The sequence below is a fragment of the Macaca fascicularis genome, chromosome 1, assembly GCF_037993035.2.
Source record: "Macaca fascicularis isolate 582-1 chromosome 1, T2T-MFA8v1.1".
Classification (NCBI taxonomy): domain Eukaryota; kingdom Metazoa; phylum Chordata; class Mammalia; order Primates; family Cercopithecidae; genus Macaca; species Macaca fascicularis.
Genome location: NC_088375.1, coordinates 125,181,295 through 125,194,499, shown reverse-complemented (window position 1 = coordinate 125,194,499; position 13,205 = coordinate 125,181,295). Strand labels below are relative to the sequence as shown.

The 13,205-nt window shown below is 45.8% G+C and overlaps 1 protein-coding gene across 6 annotated transcripts in view; it reads left to right on the top strand.

Annotated features, from left to right (window-relative positions):
• ELAPOR1 (endosome-lysosome associated apoptosis and autophagy regulator 1) overlaps positions 1-13,205 on the top strand; it is an 88,026-nt gene that overhangs the window by 41,949 nt on the left and 32,872 nt on the right. For 5 of the 6 annotated variants that reach the window (XR_012416893.1, XR_012416894.1, XM_045385422.3 and 2 more), the window contains exons 2-3: positions 9,490-9,610; positions 11,287-11,479. Coding sequence is in view for 4 of the 6 variants with exons in the window: in XM_045385422.3 (XP_045241357.2) it covers positions 9,490-9,610; positions 11,287-11,479 (314 nt within the window). In the remaining 2 variants the exon portion in view is untranslated. The remainder of the gene's footprint in view (positions 1-9,489; positions 9,611-11,286; positions 11,480-13,205) is intronic. The other variant, XM_065533043.2, reaches the window with a different exon arrangement.

The window sequence follows — 13,205 nt, the reverse complement described above, 5'->3', positions numbered from 1 at the left end:
ATCTCATGTGGGGGGGAGGAGCAGGTGGAGGCAGATGTAGTGGGGTAGAGATAGACAAAGAATGTCAGAAATTGGTGAGTATTGAAGCTGGATGATGAGATGGGGGCTCATTGCACTGTTTTGTTTTTTTAAATATATATTTGAAATAATGTATTTCAAATTTGCCATAATAGGTTTTATAAATTTACCTTATCAAAAGTAAGACTTAGGGATGTCTGTTTTCTCTTAGAAATCTCCCTTCTTGATCAACAGTCTCAAAGAAACTCATACTCGTTAACCTCGTAATTCCGCTTCTGGGAATTTATCCAAAGGAAATAATTAGAGATTCAAAGAAAGTGTCATTTCAATATTATTTAAAATAAGGAAAAATGGAACACAACTCCAGGTCCAACAATAGGGGAATGGTGAAAGAAACTATGATGCAGCCATTAAGGACATGGGAAAGTGCTTTCGACCTAAAATTAAAAGGAAGAAAGTCAGAATACAAAACTATATACCATATGATCTTCATCTGCATGTGTACATGCATGTATAGAATCAGAATCTGGAAAGAAATACAGCAAAATGTTAAAAGTAGTTATCTCTGTTTGGTGGACTTGTGGCAGGTTGGTTTTTTTTTTTTTGACAGAGTCTCGCTCTGTTGCCCAGGCTGGAGTGCCATTGTGCAATCTCGGCTCACTGCAACCTCTGCCTCCTGGGTTCAAGCGATTTTCCTGTCTGGGATTACAGGCGCCCGCCACCACACCAGGCTAATTTTTGTATTTTTTAGTAGAAATGGGGTTTCACCATGTTGGCCAGGCTGGTCTGGAACTGCTGACCTCAATTACAGGTGTGAGCCACTGTGCCCGGTCCAGATTTTTATTTTCTTTTTTATTCTAGTTTGTATTTTCATCTTTCCTGCACTTAACAGGTATTACTTTGATAATTATTTTTAACTAAGATGTGCTATTTTGAAAGAAAAGGGGCCGGGTGTGGTGTCTCACGCCTGTAATCCCAGCACTTTGGGAGGCTGAGGCAGGCGGATCACCTGAGGTTAGGAGTTAGAGACGAGCCTGACCAACACGGAGAAACCCCGTCTCTACTAAAAATACAAAATTAGCCGGGTGTGGTGGCACATGCCTGTAATCCCAGCTACTCAGGAGGCTGAGGCATGAGAATTGCTTGAACCCGGGAGGCAGAGGTTGCGGTGAGCCGAGATCGCGCCACTGCACTCAGGCTGGGCAACAAGAGCGAAACTCTATCTCAAACAAACAAACAAAACGAAAGAAAGAAAAGGGGAAAAAGATGGAAGGAAGGACAGATTTCCATGTCAGTACCAGTACAAAATAATAAGTTCTTGGAAATGGAAGGAATCTTAGAAGTTGTCTAATCTTAGAAGTCCAACTGTCTCATTTTACAGATGAGGAGACCGAGGGTAGAATGAGTCAAATGACCACCGAGGTCATTTGTTCCTAGTATCAGAGACTGCTTGTTTTAGTTCACCACTAGCCCTCGCGTCCTCCGAGGACCTTCGCAGGCTAGGGAGTGCCCATGTTAATCCCCAGAGGCCCCATTTGAGGGGCTTTCCAGCCAGTCTGGGCCATCCGTTGCAGTCATCGTTGGCCAGCTGGGCTGGAGAAGTGCCCTGGCAGGAAGAAGAAGGCTGGTAGAACAGTAGACCTCACTGCCACCTGGTCACCTTGTGCTTCTCTCTTGGAGAGTTGTGACCAGTCATCCCCGTCTTCTTAGTTCTGCTGTTGCAGGGGTTATTTCGAAGCAACTAGGCTAAACGTCTGTGGAAGCTGGCTTGTCCTGGCTTTCAAACCACCATCACTTGGAAGAGAAACAATGTGGTTTAATGGTTAGTCAGATCAGAGTTAGAGATGTGTTGCTGTTTTTGCCACAGTCCTTAGACACCAAGACCCTGCTCTTGAGAAATAGGGGCAAGAAACAGCTTGCAATGGTAACTAAACCTCTTTGGGATGTGTGTTTATGGTCTGTCTCCTCCCCATCCCATCCTTGCTAGCACACTCCCCACCACATACACATAAAAGCTCTAGAAATCCACAGGTTTTAAACACCACTGCTTCACCAGAACCTAGCACATAACAGGGCCTCAGTACGTGCTTGTTGAATGTGGGATGAGTGAACGTTATTTTCTTAGAATGTAGAAGAACAGACATATTCCAAGTTAACAATATCTTCTGAGATATTGTTCCTGAGCTATAAAAAACATTTTATATTTTATAATAAAATAAAAAATAAAATATATGCCGAGACATTTAAACACTTTAATTCTAAAAGAACAGAATGTTTGGCCGGGCGCGGTGGCTCAAGCTGGTAATCCCAGCACTTTGGGAGGCCGAGACGGGCGGATCACGAGGTCAGGAGTTCGAGACCATCCTGGCTAACACGGTGAAACCCCGTCTCTACTAAAAATACAAAAAACTAGCCGGGCGAGGTGGCGGGCGCCTGTAGTCCCGGCTACTCGGGAGGCTGAGGCAGGAGAATGGCGTAAAAACCCGGGAGGCAGACCTTGCAGTGAGCTGAGATCCGGCCACTGCACTCCAGCCTGGGCGACACAGCGAGACTCCGTCTCAAAAAAAAAAAAAAAAAAAAGAACAGAATGTTTGAAAAAAATTAGCACTTAATATTTATTTGCACAACTACAATGCAATGTGTTTGAAAGTTGTCAATAGTGAACAAATAAGTGTGAGGGACCCACCACAGCCCGGGTATGTCCAGTGACACTGCCACAATGTGCACTCTGCCTGCTGCCTTCCACTCCTCCCTCTTGGTGTTTCTGAGTTTGGCCAATCATATAGATGATAATTAAAATATTTTTGGAGGGTGTGGTGACTCATACTTGTAATTCTAGCACTTTGTGAGGCCAAAGTGGAAGGATTGCTTGAGTCCAGGAGTTCAAGACCAGCCTTAGCCACATAGCAAGACTCCATCTCTACAAAAAAATTTTTTTAATTAGCCAGATATAGTGATTCACACCTGTAGTCCCAGCTACTCAGGAGGCTGAGGAGGGAGAATCACTTGAGCCCAGGATGTTGAGGCTGTAGTGAGCTGTGATCACACCACTGCACTCAAGCCTGGGCAACAGAGTAAGACACTATCTCTAAATATATATAGATTTATATTTTATAAAAATATTTTTTATTTTGGAGATATTTCTCTAATTTAGACTATTAGATCATCAGGCTTCTGCCTTCTGGAGTATTCAATAGAATAACTCAGAGATTGGGCATGTTCTCTAGGACCTGTGGTATCACCTTTTTTTAAAAAAAAAAAAAATTAAAGTTGTGGTAAAATACACATAATAAAATTTACCAGCTTAACCATTTTTAAATCTACGGTTCAGTGGCATGAAGTACATTCACATTGTTGTGCTACCATCGGCACCACCATCGTCATTATCCACAGAACTGTCTTACAGAATTGAAATGCTGTACTCATCAAACAGTAACTCCTCATCCTGCTCCCCCAGCCCCTGACAGACACCATTCTTTCTGTCTCTATGAATTTGACTACTATATACCTTGTATAAGTAGAATCATACAGTATTTGTCTTTGTGACTGGCTTATTTCACTTGGCATAGTTTTTATGTTTTTATTCTGTGGAGTTTGGTTGGGGGGCTCCAAGGTCAGCCCTAGGTAGAACTGGGAAGTAAGGAGGGGCATTATCCCCAGCTGCCCCACTTTCCTGCCCCATCCCTCCCTCAGTTCCCACCCACCTGAGGTCCCTGCTTAGTGGCTAAATGTCTTCTTCCCCCTCATCCCATCTTCCACTTATCCGCAAAGAGCATCTGATTGGCCTAGTGTGGGTCATGTGTCCACCCACGGCAGAGGAAGGTGGGCCACCTCACTTGCAATCCCATCAAGACTGTATATAATAAGGAGGCAATAGTTCCTCCCAGAGAGGCGCTGCTGTCAGAAGGGGGGTGGACACTAGGTAGGCACAAACAATAGATGTCTTTGTTGAACCTCCAACAAGGTTCAAAGTGCCTTTCCGCCTTCCCATTGTACACGGCTTTGGACTTGGGTCCCTTCCCCTTGGGCGTTGTTTGCAAAGTTTTTTATGCACTTGGCTTTCCTTGCAAAGTTTTTAGCAGCTTGAGAGCCGCTGCTGAGCCCCAGACACAGTTTGTAGTGTGATAGGAGCCTACACAGGCTGCTTTCAAACACCGGCAGCCTTGAAAACAGATTCTGGACTCAGATAGCCTGGGTGCAATCCTGGTTTGGCAGTTCCTGGCCGTATGGCTTTGAGCAAGTGATGTCGCCTCTCAATGACTCAATTTTCCCATCTGTAAAATGGTAAAATAATTTGCCATTGGATTGTTTTGAAGATTGGAAAACCTACTGTGTGATGTGCTTGACCTACATCATCTTAATCATGCTCACAGGGGGCCCTATCGCACATGGGGAAGAGGCACTCCCTCTCTGGGCAGGTGCAACCTTCAATAGGGCGTACCACCTAACATGCAAGGTCTGAGCTAGAATCCACCCTCCACTCATGCCCTGAGCTAGGTAACCTATGAAGAGCCTGCATAACGATACAGCAGCCCAGCCCCTGTATGATGCAGAGGTTTGTATATCCCCATTTTTCAGTGAGGCAGCTATGGCTTAGGGAGGTCGAGCGCCACGTGGGAAGGGGTGGTGGGATTCATTTGCCTGTTTACTTAGGGCACATGAAAGAGGCTAACCCAGTGCCTAGGACTCTCCTTCCACCTGAATTGTGGACCACATCTCTGTCATCAGCTAACCAGCTTAAACCTTATTCGTCTTCCACAGTGGATGGTAACAAGGTACAGCTCTAGCATCTAACCCATAGATTACCTCCAATCTAGTCTTTAAACGGTTCCTTTTTTCATTTGAGGCAGGGTCTCACTCTGTCATTTGGGCTGTAGTGGCATGATCATGGCTCACTGCAGCCTCAACCTCCCAGGCTCAGGTCATCCTCCCACCTTGGCCTCCTGAGTAGCTGGGACTACAGGCACATGCCACCATGCCCGATGAATTTTTGTATTTTTAGTAGAGATGGGTTTTCACCATGTTGGCCAGGCTGGTCTCAAACTCCTGACCTCAAGTAATTTGCCTGCCTCAACCTCCCAAAGTGTCGGGATTACAGGTGTGAGCCACTGCACCTGGCCTCTAAACTGTTACTTTGATAATCTTTTTTTTTTTTTTTTTTTTTTTTGAGACGGAGTCTTGCTCTGTAGCCTGGGCTGGAGTGCAGTGGCCGGATCTCAGCTCACTGCAAGCTCCGCCTCCCGGGTTTACGCCATTCTCCTGCCTCAGCCTCCGGAGTAGCTGGGACTACAGGCGCCCGCCACCTCGCCCGGCTAGTTTTTTGTATTTTTAGTAGAGACGGGGTTTCACGGTGTTAGCCAGGATGGTCTCGATCTCCTGACCTCGTGATCCGCCCGTCTCGGCCTCCCAAAGTGCTGGGATTACAGGCTTGAGCCACCGCGCCCGGCCAGATAATCATTTTTAAAAGTAAGAGATACTATTTTGAAAGCGAGTGGTGGGAAGGTAGAAGGAAGGACAGATTTCCATCCAGGTACCATCTTGATTTAACAGTTTTCTTATTTTTTAGTCATTTCAGCAGTCCATTTAATACCTAGACAGTAAGGACTAAAAGTATTGTGAGTCTGAGTGAATTCTTCTAGAGCTGAGAGATCAGTGTTACCGACAGATCAGTCAATACAGGCAAAGCATATTCCAGTTTCAGGGTTTTTTTTCCTCTTCCTTCACTTGTGCCCAGGACTATTACATGGCTGGGTGGTGCTAGGGAAGGATGCACTAACTAAAGGTCCCCACCCCCTCATTTCTAAACCCTTCCTTTATTTTCCTGATGAACAGACAGCACCCACTGCCTGCTGTGTCCCATTTAGCAGTGTAATTTGGGTGTGCGTCATAGAATTGTGCACAGGGAGGAGGAAGGAGTTACGTGCTGGATGTATATACTGAATGTGTTTATGTGCTCCTTTGTAGACCTGCACTTTATGCAAACTATATACTTTCAGACAGATCACTGAGTAAACTGTCAGGGAATTCATGTGTTCGCAGAACACTGAATGTAATTGAGGAGTCCTGCCAGTTCTTTTTTTTGTTTTGTTTTGTTTTGTTTTTTTTGTTTTTTGAGACGGAGTCTCGCTCTGTCGCCCAGGCTGGAGTGCAGTGGCGCGATCTCGGCTCACTGCAAGCTCCGCCTCCTGGGTTTACGCCATTCTCCTGCCTCAGCCTCCTGAGTAGCTGGGACTACAGGTGCCTGCCACCGCGCCCGGCTAATTTTTTGTATTTTTAGTAGAGACGGGGTTTCACCTTGGTCTCGATCTCCTGACCTTGTGATCCGCCCACCTCGGCCTCCCAAAGTGCTGGGATTACAGGCGTGAGCCACCGCGCCCGGCCAAGTCCTGCCAGTTCTATCCCTGATTTAACTCTCTCTAAGCTCATGTCTTTTTTTTTTTTAGACAGAGTCTCACTTTTTTTGCCCAGGCTGGAGTGAAGTGGTGTGATCTTGGCTCACTGCAACCTCTGCCTCCACTCCTGGGTTCAAGTGATTCTCTTTCCTCAGCCTCCTGAGTAGCTGGGGTTACAGGCATGTGCCACTACACCTGACTAACTTTTGTATTTTTAGTAGAGACAGAGTTTCACCATGTTGGCCAGGCTGGTATCAAACTCCTGACCTCAGGTGATCCACCCACCTCAGCCTCCCAAAGTGCTGGGATTACAGGTGTGAGCCACTGTGCCCAGCCCTAAGCTTATGTCTTGAATGGTGTGACCTCAAAGTGTAGTTCAGATTTGAAACAGGTGTATTAGAGCCAACCACCTTGAATGATGTAAATATCCCCAAGTGGCATGAAGTAAATGAACACATATGGAAAGGGAAATTTTCTTAGGCTTGAAACCACCATTTCCTCAGCAAACCTCCCACCTGAGTGGGACCTAGGGGACATCAAATGAAAGACGATGAAAAGTAACGGATTTGGCCCATGTGCCTCCAAGAGGCCAAATGCAGTCAGAATGAACTGAGATGATCTTCGAACAGATTAGATATTTTAACACCAATTCTCATGCCTCAGAAGCGAGCCTGGCTGCTAGCAGACAACCAACACTGTCATGTTTAATTTTTAGATCTGGCTGTTAAATTTGGCCCTGTGTGAGTCTGTGTTTGATCAGAGTCTATAAGGGTGGAGGATTCCTGCTGGGAAGGCCTGGTTTCTAGCTCAGTGACTTATAGGCTGTGTGACCTTGGACAAGCTATCTCGCCACTGAGAGTCTAATTTCTCGTCTGTACAATGAAGGAAACAACTCCTGGTCTACTTGCCTTATAGGGAGTCGTGCAGATCAAACGAGATGGTATTTGGGAACTGTGAACACACTACACAAAAGACCAGCATGAATATGTTCACGAGCACCGCACAGTCCTTTCTGCCTTGCTCACTCAATTCTCCATTTAATTTATACACAGTGGACTTTACCCCTCATTCTTGCAGCAAAACCCTTTTGAGAGTATCATTTTAAGAAGTGGATTGACATCACATATGCATAGTTGCCCTATTTATCCTCAGAGTCCTCTGAGATGAGGAAAAGACAAGAATTTTAGGAAAAATAGACCCAGAGAGACGGTAGCCCAAGGGCACAAAGAATTCCCATCCTGGTATTCTTTCTTTCCTAGATGACATTGACATCTACATCCAAAGCCAAAGATTCTGGTCAAAAGTTAATCTCTTGGCTGGGCATGGTGGTGCACATAGTGGTTCCTGTAGTCTCAGCTACTTGGGAAGCTGAGGTGGGAGGATCACTTGAGCCCAGGAAGTCAAGGTTACAGTGAGCCATGATCATGCCACTGCACTACAGCCTGAGTGACAGAGCAAGAGACTGTCTCAAAAAAAAAAAAAAAAAGAAAGAAAAGAAACTACATCTTTACTATATTGCAACAAGTCTGAAACACCACTGCTTCTAAGACACGATTTTTTTAATGTGTCACAAAGAAAGAAAAAGCTCTATCCCTTGAAACATAACACAATGCTTCCTTACTGTGTCAATTTTAAGAAACGTCTTGATTTCATAGACGTTAGATGTGGAAAAAATACGCATCTTGGAATAGATGACATGCAGTGTGTTTACCTCTGCCCAAAAATAAAGCTTTTTCCTTTTGGTCCTGACGCATTATTAGATTAGCAAACTTCAAAACTGTTGTATTTTTTGTCTTAGCTCCTTGACGTTGTACATGTTATGCAATCATGCTTTCACGTGGGTTAAGGGGGAAATTAATTCTATTTTTCTTATGGATACAGTAATACAAAGTACCTCTGGGCTTGAATATAGTTTTAGGTAAGTGCAGATTGTAAAATACTTGTTAGAGCCAAAATCATCACTAATTCCATGGTCTGTTGTTTATTACCAGATTTAAAGGAGGAAGAAATGCTTAAGGGCATTTGGCACATCAATTGTGTTTTCTTTGTTCTGAGTAGAACTGTTTGTTGTTGTTGTTTTACTTAATGCTTGATTTGATTGTTTTGTTTTTATCCCGTTTATTTTTAGCTCAGGTAAAACAATTAAACTCTGAGTTTCCCATTGCACAGACGAATCAGGGATGAACAGGCTCAAGTGAGAGCACATCACCTGCCTCGGCCAAATATAATATTTTCATAAAATGCAATTGGGAATTCGTAGTCTTTCTGAGTGGAAAGGAGCATAAGAAACACAGGGAAATAGGGCCAGGTGCAGTGGCTCATGCCTGTAATTCCAGCACTTTGGGAGGCCAAGGTAGGAGGATCACAAGGTCAGGAGTTTGAGACCAGCATGGCTAACATGGTGAAGCCCCGTCTCTACTAAAAATACAAAAATTAGCCTGGCGTGGTGGCGGGCACCTGTAGTGTCAGCTACTTGGGAGGCTGAGGCAGAAGAATTGCTTGAACCCGGAAGGCAGATGTTGCAGTGAGCCAAGATGGTGCCACTGCCCTCCAGCCTGGGCAACAGAGCGAGACTCCGTCTCAAAAAAAGAAAAAAAAAAAAAAAGGAAAAAAAAAAGAAACACAGGGAAATAGAAATACATACCACTTCTGTAACGAGGCTTTGTAAATTTTTTGTGGACTAAGGCTTCCATTTAGAACATCCTTCCATTTAGAACGTCCTCGTTCATAAATGCTACACTTTAGAATAAGAAAAACTCCACCTATTTCTAGCTTGTTCCTTAGTTACCTTCCCACATTCCTCTGCTCCATAAGGATATTACTTAAACATAACAACAAAGACAGTCACACACAAAAATGATTTCTAGGGACTAGACTGTGGCTGGGTGGAAAGGAATGATCCAAATCATTGTAGTTCTTCTACTCGGCTCATAATCATCAGCTCCCTGCCGGGGCTCCCAGGGCCCATTTCTGAGAGGATGAACATCAGTAGCCATGTGCTGGGCAGGAAGTGGGTGGGAAACTCTTAATGTTTGATCACTGCTAATGCACATTTTGCCCACTGTTCTCTCCCCTGCAGTCTGAGTACCACTATGAGTACACCGCGTGTGACAGCACGGGTTCCAGGTGGAGGGTCGCCGTGCCGCATACCCCGGGCCTGTGCACCAGCCTGCCCGACCCCGTCAAGGGCACCGAGTGCTGTAAGCAGCTGTCCTGCTCAGGGCCTCCCTGTCACTCAGCTTTGGTCTCTCCCCCAAGTCTCCTGCCATCCAATCTGGGCCCTTCCTGGCAGAGCAGCTGCATTAAGGAATCAGATCTTTTCCCCAACTAGTCCCCACATCCCAGACCCTTATGAGATTTGGTGCAGAAGTATTTCATGAATGCAAACTGGATATCTGAATTTGCTTTCATTTTTTAAAGGAATTTAAATCCCATCAGTGGATACAGCATAAGCAACGCCAGCTGTGTGCACTCAGATATTCTTTTCTGTTTGCATACATTTTCATTTTGCCTGTGTATGTCTCTCCAATCTATACTCGCTCATCAGCCACAATCAGTCATTAGGAAAGATTGAGATTGCTTTCATTCTTTTTTTTTTTTTTTTTTTTTGAGACGGAGTCTTGCTCTGCCGCCCAGGCTGGAGTGCAGTGGCCGGATCTCAGCTCACGGCAAGCTCCGCCTCCCGGGTTCACGCCATTCTCCTGCCTCAGCCTCCCGAGTAGCTGGGACTACAGGCGCCCGCCACCGCGCCCGGCTAGTTTTTTGTATTTTTTAGTAGAGACGGGGTTTCACCGTGTTAGCCAGGATGGTCTCGATCTCCTGACCTCGTGATCCGCCCGTCTCGGCCTCCCAAAGTGCTGGGATTACAGGCTTGAGCCACCGCGCCCGGCCTAATTTTCCTACCTCAGCCATTTGAGTAGCTAGGATTACAGGCACACGCCACCACTCCCAGCTACTTTAAACTTTTTTTTTTTGTAGTGACAGGGTCTCACTGTGTTGCCCAGGTTGGCCTCAAACTCCTGGGCTCAAGTGATCCTCCTGCCTTTGTCTTTCAAAATGTTGGGTTTACAGGCATGAACCATTGTGCCTGATCATATCAGTGTTTTAGAAAGGTATCTCTGACCACAGAATGAGCAAAAATAAGAATAGGGAACTATTTAGGAGGATATTGCAATGATTGAGTTAACAGGTCATGAGAATCCCACCTAGCATGGTGACAGTACAACCAGAAAGGCAGAGGCCAGAGGCTCAAGGGAGAAATTCAAGGCTGAAGAGCCATATGCGGTTCAGAGGGGTCAGCACAAGAGACCTTGGCATCCTCTTCACCAGAGAGCTCTCAGAAAGGTCAGGGCACCTCTCCAAAGGAAATGAGTGCCAGGGACAAGCCCAAAGTCCCACAGCAAGGCAGAGTATCCATGGCCCTAGATCTATTTTTTTTTTAATAACAGCTTTATTGGTATATAATTTATATGCCATGAAATTCATTCCTTTAAGGATAAAATTCAGTGGTTTTTGGAATATTCACAGCAACCATCATCACTCTTATTTCACATTTTAATCATCCTACAAAGAAACCTCATATTATTAGCAATCTCTCCCCAGGCCCCTCCCCGCAGCCCCTGGCAACCACAAATCTACTTTCTGTCTCCATGGCTTCGCCTCTTTTGGCCATTCCATACAAATAGAATCACACATAGCAAGGAATATCACTGCTGAAAAAAAAAATTTTTTTAAGAAAAATAAAATAAAATCACACAGTAAATGCCACGGCCCTAAACCTTAGTGGGCCAAACTCCTAGATCCCAACCCAGCACTCCTCCCTTCAATTGCTCAAACCGTGACCTCACTGCCCTGCCTTGTCTCTGCCGTTTTCCAGCCTTCTCTTGCAACGCCGGGGAGTTTCTGGATATGAAGGACCAGTCGTGTAAGCCATGCGCTGAGGGCCGCTACTCCCTCGGCACAGGCATTCGGTTTGATGAGTGGGATGAGCTGCCCCATGGCTTTGCCAGCCTCTCAGCCAACATGGAGCTGGATGACAGTGCCACTGAGTCCACCGGGAACTGCACTTCGTGAGTTTGCACACACACCCACCCCATCCCCAGCCCACTGGGGAAGGGGCTGCAGGGCACACTGGGCAGCCTCCTCCATGGCCCCTCAGGCTAGGCAGGGAGGAGGGAGGGAAGAAGAAGCCAGGCTGCCAGGGTGAGGCCTGTAGCCATGCCCATAGGACTGGTGGATGTGACTCTGCCTGGCCCACTCTTACTGGCCTAAACTTACCAGTGATGGACAGGCATTTGTGGGAGGTAAAAAACATGGGAAAATAAGAGAGTGGACAAGGGGACAAGGGTTAAATGGCCCAGTCTATTTAAAACAAAACCCAGTTGGAGCTGGGCACAGTGACTCGCCCCTGTAATCCCAGTACTTTGACAGGCTGATGTGGGAGGATTGCCTGAGACCAAGAGTTTGAGACCAGCCTGGGAAACATAGCGAGACCCTGTCTCTACAAAAAGTTAAAAAATTTGCCAGGTGTGGTGGTGCATGTCTGTAGTCCCAGCTACTCAAGAGGCTGAGGCAAGAGGATGACTTGAGCCCAGGAATTCAAGGTTAGAGTGAGCTATGATCACACCACCATACCCCTGGATAACAGAGCAAGACCTTGTCTCAATTAAAAACAAAAACCGGCTGGGTGCGGTGGCTTATGCCTGTAATCCCAGCACTCTGGGAGGCCAAGGCGGGTGGATTACCTGAGGTCAGGAGTTCAAGACCAGCCTGGCCATGGTGAAACCCCGTCTCTACTAAAAATACAAAAAATTAGCCGGGCATGGTGGCAGGCGCCTGTAATCCCAGTGACTCGTGAGGCTGAGGCAGGAGAATCGCTTGAACTGGGAGGCAGAGGTTACAGTGAGCAGAGATCGTACTATTGCATTCCAGCCTGGGTAACAAGAGCGAAACTCCGTCTTAAAAAAAAAAAAGAAAGGAAAAGAAAAACGAAAACCAAAAAAACACAACTGGATTCCACCATGGAATTTTGGATCAGCCAATATACTTTCTCAGCTTAACTGGAACACAATATGCAAAGCTTGGGTATTTTCCCGACTTGGGTGCTAACTTTTTTTTTTTTTTTTTTTTTGAGACAGAATCTCACTCTGTCACCCAGGCTAGAGTGCCGTGGTGCCATCTCAGCTCACTGCAACCCCCAGCTCCCAGGTTCAAGCGATTCTCCTGCCTCAGCCTCCTGAGTAGCTGGGATTACAGGTGTGTGCCATAATGCCCAGCTAATTTTTTTGTATTTTTTTAGTAGAGATGGGGTTTCACCATGTTGGCCAGGCTGGTCTCAAACTCCTGACCTCAGGTGATCCACCCGCCTCAGCCTCCCAAAGTGCTGGTATTCCAGGCATGAGCCATTTTGGGTGCTAACTTCTAAAACTGATTCTGTCTAGCCTTTGCTCAGTGCTGGCTGAAATCTTCCAAATGCTGTGAGACCCCAGTAACTAGAAAATTTTCTTGGAAAGCTCAGTCCAGGATGCTTGGAGAACCGGATATCTATTTCAGATATGTATTTTGTAGGCCAGGCACTATTCTGGATGCTTTACGTATATTATTTTCTCTAATTCTCACAAGAACCCTGTGAAATAGGCATTACTATTTCTATTACAGAGACGAGGAACTGGAAGCTCAGCAAGGTTATGACCTGCCCTTTGTTATCTGGCTTACAGCTGGCGAGACTGAAATTCAAACCCAAGCTTCCACTGCTCCATAATGCCACAATCAAATAACATTTATTACGGGCAAGGC